The following is a 21138-nucleotide window of genomic DNA, read 5'->3' as shown; positions in this document are numbered from 1 at the left end:
CAATTGAATTAAAAATTGTCAATGTGCTTACCATAGAAAAAAGGAAGGTCCTTGATAAAGGACAACCATTTTTCACTTTTATTATTATTTGCTATTGTTGTCGTCGTTACTGTTATTATTGTTATTATTAAAGTAGCAGTAACTCTTCATTAATACAGTAGAAAGTGTAGACATGAATTACAAATCAGAGGCCTAGCAGTGATTTTCTCAGTGATTCAGATAAAAAAGTAAGCAGTTAAATTGAATTCCTTTCTTAGGGGAGAAGGAAAAAGTAGAAAGAAGGACCTTCTTATACTGTCACTGCTAAAAACAAGCTTGTAACCTTTAGGCCAGGTGAAACCCAATCCTTTCTTAGCCAATAACAAAAAAAGAAAAACACCCACTAGCTTTTTTGGCACTGACTTCATCAAAGCCACCCAAAGCAAGCACAAGAAAGAGCCAAATGAACACCGAATCCGAACCTCACCTTGACTTTGTGGGTGCCAAGTTCCTGCTCTGTTGCCCAGAGTTCTTTGGCATTGACACACTCTATTTCAGGCCTCATCTCCCTTGTTCTAGATGGGACACACAGGAGGGACTTTTTGTTTGCAAATGCTTATTATTTAATACTAGATGGTGCACACTTATCCATAGTATCTAACTCTCACTGTAAGGACTTGCTAATGAGTAAGCACTCACTGATGAGTAAGCACTCACTGATAGTAAGCACATTCACCTGGAGAAGCAATGGATTTACTGTAGACAACTGTGGTGAGACCATCAGGACTTCTGTGCAATGTATCAGGGACTTACTGTAAAGACTCTGCCAGAAAGAGGGAACTGGGCAACCAATCATTTTAAAACTAAAAACACAAGCAAGACCTGGACAGGATCTGGGTCCACCAACAGACTCTATCTCTCAAAGTGGAGACCCATCAACGAGAACACTCAACTTAATATTTAGACATCTACACAAAAGCACACATACTTACCACACAAATAACACAATGAATGATTCAGGTGCTTGTAATAAAAGAGCTACTTGAGAAAATAGTTTCAATAGGACTCTCACAAGCTTGCAGGGAGTTATGGTCCCCACTAACAAATATAGATAGTAAGGCTCAAAAGAGGAGAAGAGGTATGCCCAAGGTCGCATAAGTATTGAGAAGCATACTTCGGTGTGACATCCACAGTGTGTGTATGCATTCCATTTCATGAAGTTTATTTTAGTCAGGGCTAGCCTCGGAAAGCCCGTATGTTGGTGACAAAATGCAAAAGAAAATAACAGGAAATGAGTACGTTCAGCATCCAGAGTCACTGGGAAGAGCCAAGGACCAACTCAACACTGAGCTGAAGTGAGTGATAGAGAAATGGCAGGGATGTGAGAAGGGGAAAGATGGAGGGAGGGAGAGAAGGAGGACCGAGGGATGGAGAAAGGAGACAAAGATGTAGAAGTGGCTGTGGCTTAGCAAGCGGTGGCCCCAGATGCTCCTCCTTCTTGGTTTCATTTCTCAGCCCAGCAAAAACCACAAGTTGCTAGCAGTACCTTGACTAATAGACATATTCAGCTAAAAATAATATAACATTTTGTTCATTACTGCAAAAAGGCAGAAAAATAGACTACAGAAAGGCCCTCCCAGAAATTACTTTAGATAATGCCAAGCCAAGAGAGCAATGTTGAGGAGAAGAACTCCATCTGCACACCGCCCTCCACAGTGGCGTTGACTGTGAGGAGCTATACTGTCTAGGGCAAAGTGCAGACTTGCTGCTTTCTCCTGCCTTCTCTCTTAAGTAGGGTGGAGAACTAAGGAATAAGGATGGGCAAGCTCATCATCATCTGTACTTGGATCCCTCCACACTGAGGGGCTGCTGGCGAATGAATCTTTCACTGGGGTGGCAGGGGCAGGTTGACATGAAAATGGAAGCACTTGTGAATTACATCCTTTATTATTATCTCTCTCTGGGAGCCCCTAGGCCAAATTCTGACTCTCATCAACTTACCCCAAGAAAAGGCCACAACCATACCAAGGGTGACAGGCAGAAAAGGAGCTGTCCCTGCTCTCTGGTCCTCCTGAGGACATAAGGAGACAGAAGAGGACCTGACCCTCTGCAGGCTGACTTCTAGAAACGAAGCCTGCCTCTAGCCCATTCGGGAGCATCTGTCCCATTTCACAGGGCTGATCTGTCCTCTCCAACTGCTTCTTGTCCTCAGAGGTTGCCAGGTCCAGATCCTGATTCCTTCTCAAATCAGAAGACCAATCATTTCTCTAAATCCCTTTGAAGATGAGGTCAAAATGACCATCACTTTGCCGTACTGAGGTTTCACACCTAGCTCTCTTCATACCTACATGGAGCAGTCACAACCACAACTCAGTGAGCATTTGTAAAAGTACGCTCATGTGGAACACAGTTTCTTTTTAACATGTGTAAGTGACTCAAATGTAACCATTGTCTTAACACAGGTTTGGGATAATTCTAGGTCATTTTCATAAAATGTGACTTAAGTTCACAACACATGCACTCAGCTAACACACAACTCCTTGCAAAACATATACTCTACCCTAACTTCTGAAATGTAACTTTTTCTTTCTTTAATTCACCACATAGAAGGAACCTTCAGAAAGAGTTGGAGTACGTTCTGAATTTTCACATCTCCCTTCAAACGTGTCCAATTTTAATGACTGGTCTTTACCTTGTATACTCACATTCCCAGCAAGATAGGAAACAATGGGACTTAAGCATACACAGTGCAGGCAGAAGATAGATTCAAGATGTTTCAAGTATGCAAAATCACATGCAGATGGGAAAACATTATGTCCAGTCAAAGAGAGTTAAGAAAGCAATATATATAGAGAGACACCCAGGACTCGAAGAACACAAATAAAATCTAACTTGTAATTAACATACCGTGCTGTGACACCTGTTGCCTTCCATGATAAGAAGTCTGGGAGATCAAAGAAATGTCCCGCCTTATCCCAGCAAATCTCTCTCAAGTTCTGCCAAATTAAATATATATTAGAATCAATTAGTTTTTTTTCCCAACTCTTCTCCCCTTTCAAAAATGTTTCAAATTTTTCAAAACAAAAACGGAGCCAACAATGTTCATGAAAACATCTGTGTAAGGGCTTGGGGGAGGGTGGTATAAAAGTAGTATTTATACAGGAAAGAAAACATGACAATTATTGATCCTTCCAAAGATGACCATAATTTTCCTTTCGTCCCCTTTGCAACCTGGCCAGGGAGAAAGCATTTCTGTGGATATACAACCCAGCCTCTTGGCAAAGGAAAGAGGCTATGCTTCAAACATGGAATAAGAAGTTAACAGCTATACAGGAGAAAAAACTACACAAACTACTACTCAAGGAATCTACAATGTGCCTTGTCATGAAAATTCCCGGCATACTGACTGGTTACCAAAGGCAACTCAAAGAACTCCCAGCCTAAGCCAGTATATAGTCAAATCAAGAGGGTGTTGGAACATTCAGACATTTATTTTATTCTACATTGTCAAATAGCCAGATTTTTTTCTTGCTGCTGGGCTTTTCTTTCATCTACCAAATCTGGACAATTCAGTCCTCGCTTGCTGCTCTGTTCCTTCCCAGGACTCCAGCCCTCCTGTACATTGGGTTACCCTTACAGTCACTGGGGTAAGTCCCACTGAAGGTTATACCTAGTTCTATACCACACACATAATTGTTAGGGTAATATGGTAGTTTGAATATGCTTGGCTCAAGGAGTAGCACTATTAGGAGGTATGGCCTTGTTGGAGGAAGTGTGTCACTGTGGGGGTGGGCTTTGAGACCCTCATCCTAGCTACCTGAAGACAGTATTCTATTTGCCTTCTGGCCAAGAAGTAGAACTCTCAGCTCCTCCAGCACCATGCCTGCCTGGATGCTGCCATGCTCCCACTCTGATGATAAGAGACTGAATCTCTAAACCTGTAAACCAACCCCAATTATATGTTGTCCCGAATAAAATTGCCTTGGTCATGGTATCACTTCATAGCAGTAAAACCTTAACTAAGACAGGTAATGTACTTCATTTTTCCTGCTCTGGAAGCTCTATGAGGTCAAAGATTTTGGCAGCTTTGGTGACCATGATAACCTCTCTTCCTACATACTGAGTGGACTTTTGAGTGGACATTCCATAAGTTTAGTCCTCTCATGATAAGGACTTGATTAAGCCGCAATTGACATGTGACTTAGCTAAGCCAAGCACAATGCTTCATGCAGGATTTTAAAATCAAGGTTGAAATGAAGCCATTCAAGCTCTGCCTGCAAATGGAAACTTGGAAAAGATGAAGCAACTACTTTCTGCAAAGCTCCTAGAGCTGAAGAAGTGAAGACAACAGAAGACAAAGCAGGAACGACTGCCTGCCACTTGACTTGCTACATCTTCTTGCTTTTAACTATTCTTTGTTACAAGACACACGAAAAGGGATTTCTCATAAGCTCAGGGTATTTCTGGAACCTAAAGGCAATGGTACAGACTTCCAAAGCACATATTATGCCTTTGTGGTACAATAAAAATCTACTGACCTACTAAACAAACTGCTTAGCTTCCCCTTCTAGTCTCTCTGCTATGACAGGGGTCTGTCACAGTACAGTGACTTCCGCCTGTGTGGCGGAATGGCACTCAGCAATGCAAAAGTGTTAGGAGTTATTAGATCAGCCTGACAGACACATATCTAGTTTGCACATGTTTGTATTCTCAAATTCCAGATTTTTTACTACTTACTGTCCCTTGAAATTCTGCTTTAGCACACAAATCCAAGTCCATGCACTGTCTTAAGTACAGGATTCTAGTGCAATGAGGACATCAAATGCTCAAGCATAGAAGCCCAAGTATTACAACCATTCTCTTACCATATATGTGAAACACCTCTGTTGAGAAGGAAATGGGTCCCAAATTTCTCTTTAGATATCCATACATTTTAACATCAAGTAAACCAGAGCTTATGGTTTACAAAATATTCCTAACACAGCTATGAACTTGTATAACCCTGAACACTTAACAAGTGACATCTAGAAAGAAGTAGCCTTTGATATTATGTGAGTCAAACTACCAGTATGCCTTTTGGATAGTCTGAAAAACCTATTTCCATGTGCCTTGTGGTTGCAGCAGTTGGCGGTCATGGAAAAGGCAGCCTCCTTCCTTCGTTCCAAAAATGTGAGGCCAGTCACCATGCATCAAAGGCCAAACCACTACAGAACAACCACTACTTCTAGTCAAAGCCAAACAATCACCCTGAGCTGAGAAAATAACTGCTTCTGTTAGGTTTTATGTAAGGTTACTAAAGGCCGAACATGATGGCAATCTTCTCCCTGGAGACATACCAATAGCTGCTGGGGACAAAGATATCTAAGCAGAACATCTCTGAGAAAGCTCCAAGGTTTTTTGTCGTGTCCTGACAGGAGTGAGAAGCCCAGGAACACTTCCTCCAGAGCTTATCCCAGCCTTGTGGATCCAAGTCAGAGACCCCAGACATCTTCTGCTTAGAATGAAGTACCAGTCATCATCTGCATAGAATGAAGTACCAGAACTAACATGCTAGACAGCATCAGACATCTTTACAAGGAACATCAGAAAGACTACACAGGTTATATTTATTTATTTAGGAACATATCAACACTTAATGAAAAAAAATGCCATGAATTCTGAAGAAAGCAAGAACGAAAAAAAAAAAAAGGTGATATTATGCGATTATATTATAGTCTCAAAATTTAAAAGAAATTTTAGAAAGAAGGCACATGGCCATGGAAGCTAAATTAACAAATCCCCTGCTTTCTCTGCAAATTTGAGTCTGCAGATTGGCTAATACAGATTATAGGGGAGAGCTTGGGTGACAGGGATGTGTCTGGAAACTTGACAATTGCTTGAAAGACTGGCTGACTCTGAGGTTCCAATAAAATTCTCCCACAAACCTACTAGATTTACAAGAGTTTTGCCATCAATTTCCATATTGGCCCATGAAGATAGATTTCTATTTCTGCACTAAAATTCCTTTGTCCTTCACCCTCCTCAATCACTGAAGTCCCAGGCAAAGACTCACTGAATTAATTCTCTTCTTTTGTCCACAGAATCTTCATCAGGACAGTTACTATCTTGTTCCCTCCACAATCTACAACAGTGTCCCCATCCACTGTCTTCCTTGATTCTCGGGGCAATTCTCAGGGCAGGTAATACATAACACTCACATCTAAGGAGGTAGGAACTGAGGGTTAGACTCAAAGAGCTTGACCTTAAATCACCCACAGTGTCTGCTCTAAGTAAGTGTTTATTTCTTACATTTTGTAGCTGCATCTGCCTGGGCTCCTAGGAGAGCTATGGATTTGGGGCCTTTGGAAATGCCTTGATGAAACTTCTGTCATTCATTCCATGAGATGAAAACAAGAACAGCTAGAAACCCTTCCAAAAACATTTCAGAGATTCCAATTTTAATCTTAGATGACTTATAGCTTCTTGGACTAAACCAAACCTCTGAGCATAAACAGTCCATAAGGTAGAGAGCCACACAGGCCAACTTAAGCTGTGTCTCAACATGGGATATTTTAATCCCATCCCAGTACCTCGGCTTTCCTCAATCTATTGTCCTTGATGCAAACCCAGCTCAGATATACCTTTGCTGAGAATCTCTCTTCCCTCCCTTTAACTGATTATACTGATTACACACGCATATACTCAAATCCATCTTCAAAATGACAATTTCTTTTAGAGGGCAAAGGACCTGTCTAATTCATGGGCAAAACCATGAAAAACACTTCCGGAGATGTAGAATTTAAAGCTAGACACTGGAGCTGGAGAAAGATAGGCAAAGGAAAGGTAATTAAAAATATGATGTATGACAATAATGTAATGGCTCTGACACCAAAGCCTGGTGAGTCAGCCTCATAAGTTTATCACAACATTTTGTGTGTAGTCATATATCTGTCTCTAATGAGTAATCACAGACAGGGTTCAAAAAAAGAGAGGGGGCTTTGAGCCTGGGGTGGCAAGCACATGCTCCACAGGAACAAGACTTTACTTAGAACTTAAGATCAAATAGACTATAAATCTATGCTACTGCTGAAGAACACTGTTAAGCAACCAAGGCCTGAGTGAATACAGCACAAAATCCCAATTAGAAATGGGTTTGTCCCGTCAGCTACTTGTATAATGAAATAACCCCATTATACAATTGATTTCATGTATTTACATGCAACCTCTGCTCACTCACATACCCTAGAGGTATTGTAGAGAAAGGTAAACTCCTAATCGACAACATGAGAGTTGACTTCCTAACCATACTGCACTGGCATCTACATGGCAACTGGCAGAATCGAATGGTCAATGCTCATTTGACCTAGGAATATGACACTACCATGTATGCTTGGAAATAAGTTTGCACTCAAGGAGCTAAGAAATATGGCATCTGCGACTCTGTGTGTCACTGTTGTCCTTGCAATCTTCTAGCTGTGCTCCTTTCGAAAACTCAATCCCTCTAAAACTATTTCCTTAAATTCCACACAGCTGTCACCTACCTCAAGGGACAGTGTGCTTATTATATAACTCAACAAGTCTTTCAATGATATAACAGGCCTCCATTGTCTTCAAAGCATTTGATATGCATGATTTGATATAATCTGTACAATAATATAAGGCAGAGAAGCAAGAAATATAACCTTCACTTTACCCATTATGAAACTAATGTCTCAAAAAGAGACCACAATCACATGACAGGTAAGCTGGAAATCATATTTTTGCATCTTTAACACACATCCTTTGCTAACTCAGTCTTCCACTTCCCCAAAAGTTTTCTTTTTCTTTAATGGAAAATTCCAGGACAGAAGAGTTAGTTGCCTGTCACCTAAATGACAGAACTAGATTGATGTTCTTACTACAGAAGAACAAGGGAGGCCTGAATGTAAACAAGGCGTTGAAAATAAAGTCTTGGAGTAAACAAAAAAGGGACTAGGTGTAGACACATGGAAAAATGAGAGATCCACCCAGGATTTCGTGCTAGACCCCCATGCTGTTCTCCTTACTGCTTTTTCTGTCTCCGGTATGAGCCTCTTTCTTTGGTGGATCTTAAAATATATTTGCTCTAAAGAGTGTACACTACAGCCACTTAACTCACTGTTTACATATGCTCTGGGAGACCTCAATTAATTCCTTGATTTCAAGAAACAGCAGAGTAAAACACACTGAATCAAACTCTACTTGAAACTCTCCTCAGAAGTGTCTCCTAGATGCCATACTCACCTCCAAACCTTTCAATACAGAAAACCTCCTATCTTCCCCAGCATGGCTTCTTCCTCCTTAATTTTATGTCTGTTGAACAAAGAAATCATGTTCTGTTTCTGCTTCTGTATGAATCCTTACCTTCAGTTATCCTCTCTGTTTTAACTCTCAGTTCATTCATGAAAAGGTTTCTATCTTTGCATCAGAGCTTTTTAGAGAAACAAAACCAACTCTATAGGAGTATGAGTGTATATGCCAACTATCTGTGCATGTGTATGCATGTGCATGTACAGATGTATTCAAATGCACTCCATCACTGAAGTCTCAATTCTACCATGGCTTTGAAACACTCCATGAAACTGCACATAAGCAGAACTGGGTGGTTCCATGCTCTATGTGCCTATTCAGTCTACTTTCATTTTTGTTGCTATAAGAAAATATCCAGACAAAAAGCAGCACTGGGGGTGGGGGTGGGGGGAGTTATTTGGCTTACAATCCCAGGTTATAGTCCATGATTTTGGGAAAGTCAAGGCTATAATGAGAGCAGCTCATCACATTACATCCACAAGGAGAGCAAAATCCTTCCTTGTTTGCTTTCTTGAGGCTTAGGCTAGCTTTCATCTCTAAGACAGTTCAAGGACCCACTCATGAGATGGCACTACCCACATTCAGGGTGGAGCTCCCAACACAATTAACAATCAAGATAACCCACCATAGACATGTCCATAATGAAACCTAGACAATTCTTGTGTAAAACTCCCCAGTTGGTTCTTAGTTGTGTCAAGTTGGAAATGAAAGCTAAATATCATATCTACCTGGTGAATGTCCCAATCCCCACTCTTCCCATGAGCTGTTCACTGTCTGTCCTTCTCCTTACATCGAATCTCCTTAAAGGCAGTACCGTGGTTTTATTGTAATCTGTGCCTAGGATCTAGCATGGTAGATGATGCATTCTAGCTGAATGAAAAAATAAGAATGAATGAGCAGAGATGTACTAACTAAATAACAGTTTGTGGAAATGAAAATAAGGAATGAATGGATACATGAATGAGTAAGTAAATGTCCTAGTTTCTTTCCTTTTTTTTTTCTTCCATTCAAGTTAATGGCCTTTCTCAGCCTGTTTCGGGAGCAGAAACATATTCTGGCCAAGCCTGACTGCCAGGAAGACAAATTTCTCTTCTCCGGGTGAGTAGGTCTTTTGGAGAAGTTTCATTTTAATTGGAAAATGGATTCATTCACTTCCTGGCATGGGTTCTTGGGTCAGCACAGCACCATTACATAGCTGCCAAGCAGCAACTGATAGAGGGAACTGCAGTGGGAAAAGAGCTGCATCAGATTGGAGAACCTTGGGACATCTGAGGACAAACAGGTATTAGTTCTCATCAAGCTCAGACACACATCCTTCTTCCCCAACAATCCTGACCCTGGAATTTTATTCATCTCCAACCTTGAAAGGTAGGTGTTCTTAAACATTCTGTGGGGTTTACTTAGAAATATGTGGCCTAACCTGTTCATTATGCAAGAGTTATAGGGCTCCTTCATCACTTCCCACTAGAAATACACAAAGGCCACAACTGATACGTTACCTTATTGCTCAAGCAAAAATAGGGATGAGAATGTCCTAAAAATCACCCCCAATGATAGTCGCACAGCTATCAGACCACACAGAAAGCATCTCTTCTAGGAACATGTCTTGTATTGTTTTTCAAAGGTCTTTGAAGAAGGTAGTGAACTCTACAAGGGCTTTGTGGCAAAGGTGAACACTCCTAGCCCCCATCTTAATCCAGAATTTGTAGCACATACTAGGCATCAGCCAAGACTGTCAGAATCAGTTTCATTGTCAATATAAGGGGTTTGTTTTGGGGGGAGATTCTGATAATAACTCTAAAGATACAGGTGAATAGACTATAGTCTCTTCCTAAAAATGAGCTTAGACTCTAGCATGGGAGACATAGGCCTTCATGTTACTTAAGAGCAGCAAGGATTGTGAAGGATGGACATTTACTTAGCAATATTCCAGAATGAGCAAACAAACAAATGTATATATAGTCTCATTAAATGAACCCAGATTATAATATTATGACATAAACATTGCTATGAATGAAGAACATGAGACCCATATGTATTTGATGGCAGAACTATTAATAGCAGAATCAAGGTTGATTAAGAATAGCCAGACTCCAAAACAATGGGAAAATGTGTTGGAGTGAAATTAATAGAATTAATTCAAATTAATTAATCATTTCAGAAGTGCTCCCTGAATACTAAGTATTGTTCTAGGCAGTTTACATATTTGCTTATATGATCTCCCAGATGACATAAAGCATGTGTGCACACATGCGTACGCCTGCGTGCACACACACAGAAACACACACACACACACACACACACACACACACACACACACAGAGAGAGAGAGAGAGAGAGAGAGAGAGAGAGAGACTGTTAAGATATTCATTAATCATTATAGGACATGAAATTGAAACAAAGAGTAATTAAATTCACCAGGTTGTCAACATCAGAAAGCTACAAAGTGGCACTAGAGCTTACTGTGTTCCCTGCTGTCTGGCTCTGGGGCCTATGAGGTGCTGGAAGATACAACTAAAGAGAAAGCTTGGAGATGATTATAATTGTTTAAATAATTTTTCCTTTACTTTTATTGTATATATTTTATACATCTCTGCACCATACATGTGAAGTGCCTGCATAGGTCAGAAAATGGAAGATACCCTGGGACAAGAGCTACAGATAGTTGTGAGTTGCCATGTAGGTACTGGATATTAAACCTGGTTCCTCAGAAAGAGAAGCAAATGCTCTTAACCAATGAACCATCTCTCCAGCCCCTGATTACAGTGTCTTGCTCACAATCCTCAAATTGATTAAGAAGAACATGTGAACTACGCCAGATGATGGTTCAAGTTCTGAAATACCTGGTTTATAAAGCACAGCATCTGTATGGCCATCAAGGAAAGCACTGCCATGAGAAAGAAATGAGGATGAAGGGAAGGTAAAATGTGAGGAAGGAGAGATGGAGGGAAGGAGAGACAACATCAGGGCCTGGGCAACATTGATAAGGGCTCATCAACTGAGCCAATGAACAAGAAGAAACTGTGAGAGGGCCAGTCAGAGGGGCTTCTAAAATCAGTAAGAGATCAGAAAGGAATGGGAGCCAACCCTGAGGAAAGGGTAACTGTGCATGCAGCTTTAGAGCAATTGGGACAGCAGGCACCTGGTAGATTCCAGAAGTGAACAGTCAAGAGGAAGGAGAACCAGCTCCCTCATGCATTTCTCACAAGAGGACAAAGGAAAACAGGTAAAATAGAAGATCTACACAGAGAACAGGAATGATGGAGATTAAGTAGGAAGAAGGAGGCCAAATAAAGACAGAAGCAAGTGGACAAAAAGACAAAGGGAGCACTGGTTAAAAAGAAAGAACTGGCTAAAGGAGTTGTAAGAGGCTGCAACCCTGTAGGTGGAACAACAATATGAACTAACCAGTACCCCCTGAGCTCGAGTCTCTAGCTGCATATGTAGCAGAAGATGGCCTAATCGGCCATCATTGGGAAGAGAGGCCCCTTGGTCTTGTAAACTTTATATGACCCAGCACAGGGGAAGGCCTGGGCCAAGTAGTGGGAGTGGGTGGGTAGGGGAGCAGGGGCGGGGGTGGGGTGGGGTATAGGGAACTTTTGGGATAGCATTTGAAATGTAAATGAAGATAATCATAATAATAATAATAATAATAAAGAAAAAGAACTGGCCAAACATGAGCTATGAGCAGAATGGAAGGAAAAATAAGGGAAAGACAATGACAGAGAGCGTATGAAGAAGGAAGGAGGAAGAGGAGAAGAGGAAGAAATTCTGTGGGAAGCAGAGGGAACACAACAATGTCTTCAAGGAGACTGCACATGGGGAGAGAAGGGCAGAAGCCTGACTTTCTCTCAGTCCTTCCTTTAAATGAATGAAGTCATGTCTGATGTCACCGTCTGAGTCAAACGCCCCTCAGAAGGAAAGGTGGAAAGGTCTATATCTTGTATTCAGTCCTATCCCCATGAAAGAGAGGGGCTAACACTGTTTTTTTTTTCCCTCTTGGGGCACTGTGTACCCTACTCTCGAGATGTGTGGAGTAAGGAGAATGTCCCACCTGCTCAGAAAGGATGCCGAGCCATGAGAGTGCTCAAAGCTCCTCCTTGGAATTCTCAGGTTAATGTCCTTGGAGTGAGAGAGCTGGAAGTGGGTGGCAAACAGCTGCTGGCTTTCTCTCACTTTGGATAATGGACAACTGGAATCTATACCATGATGCTCCGAAAGAAAATTCCAATTATAAACAGATCTCCCAGGACGTTGACTACCTAGTGCTTGTCCACCTGACAGGGCTCATTCTTCAGGTATCACAGAGTACCCCTTGCAAATTCTACTACCCCTAGCACTCCTAAGCTAACTCTTTCTTATCACCTAGACAACCTCCCTGTCCTGAGACCCTGGCCTGTGAGCTGTGGAGAACTTGAGTACAACCTGAAGCAGACCCCTATCTCTACCAGGAAGTGACTGCAGTAGATGTGCCCCTCTTAGCATATCTCACTGCTTCAGATAGGACCTGGGAGCTCCTGTTTAAATAGGAAATGAGAGGTTCATGTTCAAATATATGAGTGTTATTTTGGCAATATCCTGTTATAGAAGTTGCTAATGGGAATTTCTTCATCTTCCTTCCAAGTCTGAAGAACAGACAGTAACCTTTGTTTCAAAGAGGTCAGAGTCTCTTTACTGTGACTCATTTGGGATCCCATTTCACAGAGAGTCTTGATGACTTTTGCTGTAGTTTAGGTTAAGTGTCCCACAAAGCCCATAAAACTAAAGACAAAGGCATGGTGACCAGGCTGTGATTCTGCTGTAAAGTGATGAGACTTTGGGAACAGAAAGGTGACTAGTGTACTTTCTTATTAATTAACAAAAGAAAACATTCTTTTTAAATTGTTTTAGTTTGGAGAATAGCTTTTTTAATGAGGGTTTATACTAACAAAATCCAAAATAAGGTAATATAACTTATACTAACATAATCCAAAATAAGGTAATATCTAGTGACAGTTTTTCTGGTCAGATGGCTTTACACAACTTTCTAGAATATTCACATATGAATATCCCTTACTAATGAAAGTCTCTGATTTAAACCTAACTAGACAGAACAGTATTGTAGTATCTTTTATTTTATAGTGTTAACAAGCTTATAAATTTCTAAATCTACTAATATTTACATGTATGCATCCTTTCTTAAAAGCTGTCTGTAAAGATTAAGCATAATTTTTGTCAAGGCTTTGTCCCTTAAACAATGTGAACCCCATCTCCTTCACTGTTGGATTACTTAATTGGGTCCAGAAACAAGCATATCAAAAATATATCCCAATAATCAACTGTTTTGATTCACTGAGTTTAGACCCCTTAGCAATGCTGTAATAACAGGTAGTACAGTAGAGCCCTGACTTAGAAATCTCTCTAATGATCCTGGAATGCATATCTTTGGGGGATTTTTTGAGTCCAAAGACATAGACCACTGAGACAACAAATACCAGAAGCCACTCTGAAGAGGCTCTGCTAGAGGCACTACTGCAGCGAGCAATCAAGAGTTTGCTGTATCCACTCTGACACCCAATATGCCAGGGACTCAATTTCATAAATAGGAACTTCAGAGCCTCAGGCACATGAGCCACCAAGATCATGCAGAAAATGGGATGAACTGGAGAGAAATCCTTGCCATGAACCCGAGCCCCACCTCCTATAACCACCACCCAGCTGCTGCTTCCAAGAGCTGGGGAGGTGCTGGATAAATACTTCTCCAATGATCCACTCTCTTTCAGGTCCCTGGACAGACCTCTGGCCCCCAGACAAGGACAGACCACATGGCTGCCTACCAAGACAACTGTAAGAGGCATCTCTCTGATGGTCCCCGCCTCTCCCAACACCTCTCTGGAGTTCACAAAATGCCAATGCTGAAGGACCCAGAGGTCAAATGCAGCAGCTGTTCTATAATGTCAAAACCATAGTGCTAGTCTATGGGCAAAAATTTTCACTAATCAGTGGTTAAGTAAAAATTAAAGTAATAATAGTAAAATAAAGGTATTTATTAACAACATTATAAGCATGAATTCTATAAATAATTATTTGATGAGAGACTGTACTCTTCATTTCTTTAATGAGTAATGGGTAAGTTTCAGTACATTTCAACATATCATTAACAGGGGAAAACTCTATCCATCACAGGGTTTCGACTCCTTAGCAATGCTATAATAATAAACAGGTAGTACAGTGGAGCCCTGACTTAGGAAACTCTCTAATGATCCTGGAATGCATACCTTTGGGGGAATTTTGACTCAAAAGACATAGACCACTTAGATGACAAACCCCAGAAGCCACTCTGAAGTGGCTCAACTGCAAATGCAATTTATATAGTGGGTGTGGATATGGGTTCAACAGTGCTTTCCACTGAGAGCAGACCTTCCTCCACAGGCTCTACCCAGTGCATTGCCCCTTCAGGCTGCAAGATACATTAGACATCAGAGGAGTCCCTGATCTCGCTTGCAATTCAACCAGCGAAGTAGGCACAGCTCACTGCTCAGAGACAAGCTTGCAGTGAGATCATAGCTGCAGGATCCTTTCGGGGCCCTGGAACCAAGAAGGAGCAAAGACTAACTGAGCTATTCATTCATCCTTTCTATTTGCATGATATTTGGTCAGAGTGCAAAGGAGACAGAGTTTCTAAGAGGCTCCTATATTGTCCTGGGGTTCATAAGAGAGTTTCTAGGCTGGAATTTGTATAGTAGAAGAAAACTTAAGACCATACTCTCAAGGATAATTCTCTAAATGTAAGTATAACTTTGGATCTAAACTGAGAACTAAATGGCTTTTTGTTTTATAGTTTGTATTTACCTTAAAATTTTAGGTCAGACAGAACTGGTACATGGGATCCAAATTGTTCGATTAATAAGAACTAGCTCTCTAAACATTTTTCAGCCATTCTGTTGGATAATAAAATATAAAACTTAGAATTTATTTAGCATAAGTCAAATATATAAATTTGGGGAGGAGCTCAAGTTTATGGTTTCCCTGTTGTATGTTTCTTCAATGCCAGTTCACAGCAGATGCCCCAGGGTAATACTAAAAAAATACAAGGCTCAAATGCTGAGGTATCTGGTCCTGATGACAGAGGTGTGGCATAAGCATCCTAGAGAGAGACTTTTAGATTAGCAGATGAGCTTTAGCTTCACCTGGAGAAAAAAAAAATGGGGAAAAATTAGGAGGAGCAATCATTCATTTCTTAAGTACAAGAGCATAGCAGAGGGGTACAGGACCCTAACCTTTTCCCCATAGTCTGTATTAACTTCACTTGGAAGATAAGCCCCTGAGTGTGGTAACAGCCATGCAGCCAAGGCCTGGGCCCAGGTGGAAACGGTCTATAACCCTCTAATCCTCATTTTCTATAATGGGAAAGAGAAAATAAAGTTAGCTTGAACATGCAGCAGATCTTTACTTTGGAATGGATAGTTTCGGGATCTATCTTAATGGATAGCCTAGCAATAAAAAAAAGTGGCATAATTCATAATTGAGTGCCCTCACCCATATTTCATGAATGCAAGTATTTACTGTGTTATTACCTGGAGCTACTCAGCTGAGCTCTAGATACTAGACACACATGGATAAGTCAGATACGATGAAGTCGTTATGAGAGTTGGGATAACACAAAGGATGTTGCACAGGACACAGAGCAGGGTACCAGTCAACACTAAATGGAGAAAGCCATGTATGGCTCCCAGGAGAAGGTGAATCTAAGTCTTAGGCAATTAGTATGCAGTCAAGTAAAATGAAAATTATTATAGGTTTTCCAGAAAGAAGGTGAAAAAAAGACCCAGAGTGTGTGAGAGTCTGGCATGGACTCACAGCCAGTGACCAAGGAATTCACAATCTGGAATGGTTTTTCCATTGCACACAGCATCTGTTATATGAAAAGTAATGATGGAATCCTTAAACACCCCACAGCACGAATCTCAACTGCAAATGCCTGGAGGGGAGGGTTGAAAGAAAAATGATTAAGCTGTCTGGGTGGGGCCTGCTTTGTCAGGAGGTGTGCCAGCCCTCTAACATGACAGGCACTCCTCAGACCCGCCATTCTCCAGCATGATTGTGTGGGCCTGGGACTGTGAGCTTCTTTCTTTTTTCCAGATTTGAAGGAAATCTATATTTTTATGAGAATTTCTTCATTCTTAAGTATTGGAAATACTCAAAATTGTTCTTTCCCAAGTATACAGTGAGTCAAGAAAAAAAAAGAAAAAAAGAAAAAAAAAAAAGAAACCTCATCTGAGGGCCTGATTCAGTCTTGTGGCAGCAGGAGAGACAAACGAGTGATTTTTTTTTTTTTAAGGGCAAGCAGTAAGGGATGAAGGTTGGGACTACTCAGCAGAGCTCTAGATAATAGGCACACATGGATAAGTCGGATACGATGAAGTATATCCACTCAGATGTGGACAGGCTGAGCCAGTGAGACTCTCCGGGCAGTTCATGCCTTCCACGGGTGTCACAGAAGCCTTGTGAACCTCGGTTCCCTTGGCTGTACAATGAGATGAGAACACTGTTACTGAGGAGTTTACATGAAATTCCTCAGTGATATTTAGGAAAATAGGTCCAAGAAGAATAAATTCCCCTGTAGAATAAGTGATAAGTGTTATCAACCAGAAAGTTTGGTCGTGTCTACAAGGCTATTTTTTCAAGAAACATTACCAAGAAGCAAAAAATGAAACTGTTCTTACCATAGCCAAAGACTCCAAAAGGACAGTGTCCCAGTAGTGACACCTTCTTTCTCTATAATTTGCCCATTTTCAAATACTTCCTCCAAAGAGATGTATTTAGGAACCTGCACATTCAATATTTAATGTTTTTCTCTTTAGTAATATGGTGTAATGTTGTTTTATATATATACCAAATATAGTATTATGCCAGGATGATTTTTTTAAGTTGTAAAACAGATTGTGTTACATTCATGCTTAAAACCTATCAACCACATCCTACTGCTCTTAGAATAAAGTATAAACTTCCTGTCAGGGCTCCGAGGTTATGCATGTTCTGGCCTGCCTGGTGCCTAGCTCAGCAGATTTCATGAGGTGAACTCTTTCCTGCCAGGAATCCAATGCCTTTTCCTAGGAAAATTTCTCATCATTCTGGCCCAATGAAACCAACCAAAAAAAGTCCAAGCTGACCACACCAAATCCTCCATAGCATTCTCCAGAAAACAAAACCATTGTGTGTGCATGTGTGTGTGTGTGCATGTGTGTGTGTACACATGCATGCCTGTGTGAATTTCCTTCTCTGTTTTCTATGACTCTAAGCTAGATCTCCAGAAGCTACCCAGGTCTTTCACCTCTCTTATTTACCTGGGGACCCCCTTATCTCAACACAATGTCTATCACACAAAGACCCTCACTAAAGGTAAAATAAAAATAGGATCCCACCACCAACTGCTCACAGCTTAGAGCCTCTGAATTCTGCCACCCAAAGTCTTTCCCTGAACACATCCATGGATGGCCTGACTGAAAAACAATAGAAGAAAGAGAGTAAAATGGCGAGGAGCCATATTCTGAAGGGAAAATGTCAAAGTTTAAACTCCAGCCTGATCATTTACTAGCTGAGGGACTTCATGAAAACTTCAAGTCTCTGTACTTATTTCCAGATACACAAAAGATGATATTTAATTCCTAGGGTGGTTGTAAGGATTAGATGAATTATCAGGAGTGCGAATGAGCTTGGAAGCACTAGATTCATAGTACGCCATTAACATTATATAGTCACCGACCACTGTCTTCAACTACTTCCTGGTTCTGTTCTCTGAACTTGGTTGACCTATCTATTTCCCTTTCATAAGGCTAATTTCTTGACAGCATGGCCTGATTTGGGGGTCTACACAGGTTGATGAGGTGCCTACAGGCTACGGGTAGGGAACAGAACCATGACAAAGCTGTTAGTTTGAGTTTCCTTACTGGTCAAAGAACATAAATCGCTTAACTCTTCTGAGCTTCACCTTCCTCATCTATAAAATGAAATAAATAAAATGTACCCCGCAAAGGTGCTGTGATGATAATAAAATGTCTTTGTTAAATATTCACAGCTCCAGGACTGCAGTTACTGGCAAAGTTTAGGGAAATCAGGGAGAAGATTCTCACCAGTTGCCTATCCTGGGCTCACGGTTGGCTGGCTTTGTACAAGTGTCACACACAGCAGATGATCACACCATGACTGGACCAGTTTGGTCCTCTCCTCCTTCCTGCTTCCTGATTGTCTCTGACAGCCTCACATGCATTCCTTAACTACTAAGCAGGAAGCATACCTCTCATGAAGCATTTACTACTCACCAAGGCCAGCCTGTGAAGGAAGACATTCTAGTGTTCAGAGTTGCTCAATAATAGATAGCATGTAGCTGAAATGCCCATCACAGGAGAAAAATTACAAACACCATGTCAGACAAATGAAACTACTATGTAAATATCTACTACAGGAACCACTTTCCAAACATCCCAGTAACTTAAAATAATTCTCCAAGGCAGCATCATCATAGTTCAGTGCTCTGAGGCATCAAGAAGTTCGTGTAGCTTCTCCAGGGTCCTCCAATTGGTTAGATGTAGGGAAAAGATTTAAACATATTATGTCTGGCTTCAAATCTTAGACACTTTCTGCTGTCAATGCTGTAGATCTCTTCTGTGTCTCTTAAAGTTCTTCAACATCTGTATCAGCTCCAGTACCTAAACAGGACTGTGAAGAATTACGCCTGCATGTGAAATTGCATGCTACCCTAAGAAAGAGGAATAACTACAAATGTGACATTTACAGAAAGGGGGGGGGGAGAATAAGATGGCATTTCAAGAAATAAATACATTTTTATCTCTCATAAAGTTTCATGGTTAGAATAAACCTTAAGATAAAGATCATTACATCAAGAAGATTGGAATAATCAAACCAGAAAAGGCACCAAGAAGAGCTGGCAAGCCTCTTATTAAACAGGAAGGACTAGATAAGTTTCTCTCTCAACCTGTGGGTCGAAACCCCTTTAGGGATTGAATGACCGTTTCACAGGGGTCACCCAAGGCCATCAGAAAACACCATTATGATTCATAACAATAGCAAAATTACTGTTAAGAAATAACCACAAATATAATTTTATAATTGTGGGTCACCACAATAAAAAAAAAAAAAACTGTATTAAAGGGTTGCAGCATTAGAAAGGTTGAGGATCACTAGAGTCTAGTGAGATCTTTGTTATTCCCAGTATGAGTTTCTCTCGAAGTTTCTACTGTAATATACTCAACTGATACTTCCTTCAAACAGAAGGAGTTATCAGCCTACACTCTACACTCCAACACCCAGGAACCTCTCTGGCCTCTACATGGACCAGGAAAAGGTGCATGGGAACTAAGTAAGTCTAATTAGGTCCCAGACCCTGCACTCATTTCTCAGTGTACCCTCAGCAAACAGAAGCATGGGACATAGATGGAGGTGGAAAGGCTGAAATCGTTTTCTTCTTTCGGGACAATGGCAGGAAGTGACTGGAAAGCGGTCTCTCCAGGTATCCGAGAAAGGCCTAGATACTCAGGCCTCATTAACACAGAGCTGTCAGAACCCACAACAGCATCAGCTGTTACCTGCCCTGACCTTCTGCAGTCTATATCTTGTATCCCTACAATATTTCACGTTAATAAACACAGGCAACCCCAGCGGCTCCAGGATGGCAGAACTTAATTTACAGTTAGCATTCATTAAGATAAAAGTCAGAATCATTGAAGCCAAATGGAAAAGTCTCAGCTGCTTATAAAAATTCAAATGGCACTTTTCCTTTGATCAGATAGTTCTTATTATGGAGAGATACACTTCACCCTTAATCATATAAGTCTTAAATGTAAGGGACGTGATTAAAACTCCATATTATAAAACTAGATCCCAGTGAGTTTGTCCATGAGCTACATTTGTCCCAGCACATCCCTTTTGGCTATTGGGATGTCTGAACTCCAAACACAGCCTGCCTTCCTGTGACATGGGAACCCAGGCTAGAGACAAGGAACACAGAAATGGCCACATTATGAAAGAGTGGTCAGCTTCCATCAGCCTCGCTGTCCTGTGTTACCCCTAAAGCTTGTGGTTAACTCTGCTCTCATTAGGTCTCACCTGGAACACCTTATCAAGTCACTGAAATTATTCTAAACCTGTGTGTTGAGCCCTCTAGCTAAGGGTTATGGGCACAGCAGTGAACAGATAGATTGGCTATGATCTCCATCCGCCTGGGGAGTACAATGGTCTGAGGAAGCAAACACAATAGGGAACCATCATGAGAACTGACAGAACAGCATGGGAACTACAATGGTAAGTTTGTACATGGGAAAAAGCCTTCTGATGTGAGGGAAAGGTGTTTGAAGGAAGCGCATGGACAGTGGAAAACTAGTCCCAAGGGAGAGTCAGCCTCATGGGAAATACTACTGTACCATGCAGAGAATGAACACCTGAAGACAAAAGCAGTCGGCAAATGTTTTCTTTCCAGGTGGAGAATAATATATTTTGTTTTGAAGGCTGTTCAGATGTAACCAAACAGCTGCCCCTGACAATACAACAATGAGTGCCTATGGCTGTGTTCCAGCAAAGATTTAGTCACAGTCACCAGTCGTCACTTAATTGTCCCATGTCACCAAATACTCTTTTGATGTGAAACACTTTCCTAGATCTGAAGACCCCCAGTACCTTCTCAAATAGGCAGGCATAGGGCAAGAGAGTATGATCTGTCATCCCTTGTGGGGAGCCGCCCTCACATTCGCCATTACAAGATAGCGCTGATGTCCTGTGCTCTAACAAACAAACAAGGCAGCTGCGCATGTGCTGGGTAGATTTCCATTCCCTTGTGCCCTGCCTTTCCCGTGGCGT

General features: G+C 41.2%; 1 protein-coding gene across 9 annotated transcripts in view; it reads right to left on the bottom strand.

Annotated features, from left to right (window-relative positions):
- Positions 1-21138, bottom strand: part of Fggy (FGGY carbohydrate kinase domain containing) — a 379357-nt gene that overhangs the window by 310064 nt on the left and 48155 nt on the right. For 6 of the 9 annotated variants that reach the window (XM_021199715.1, XM_021199716.1, XM_029540042.1 and 3 more), the window contains one exon: positions 2887-2975. In XM_021199715.1, the coding sequence (XP_021055374.1) occupies positions 2887-2975 (89 nt within the window). Of the gene's footprint in view, positions 1-2886; positions 2976-8220; positions 8290-15117; positions 15207-16991; positions 18237-21138 lie in introns of those variants that run through there. The other 3 variants (XM_029540047.1, XM_029540046.1, XM_029540045.1) reach the window with 3 other exon arrangements.

This window comes from Mus pahari, chromosome 6 (genome assembly GCF_900095145.1).
Source record: "Mus pahari chromosome 6, PAHARI_EIJ_v1.1, whole genome shotgun sequence".
NCBI classification, from domain to species: Eukaryota; Metazoa; Chordata; class Mammalia; order Rodentia; family Muridae; genus Mus; species Mus pahari.
The sequence above is the reverse complement of the archived record's forward strand: the minus strand, read 5'-3'. Positions and strand labels throughout refer to the sequence as shown.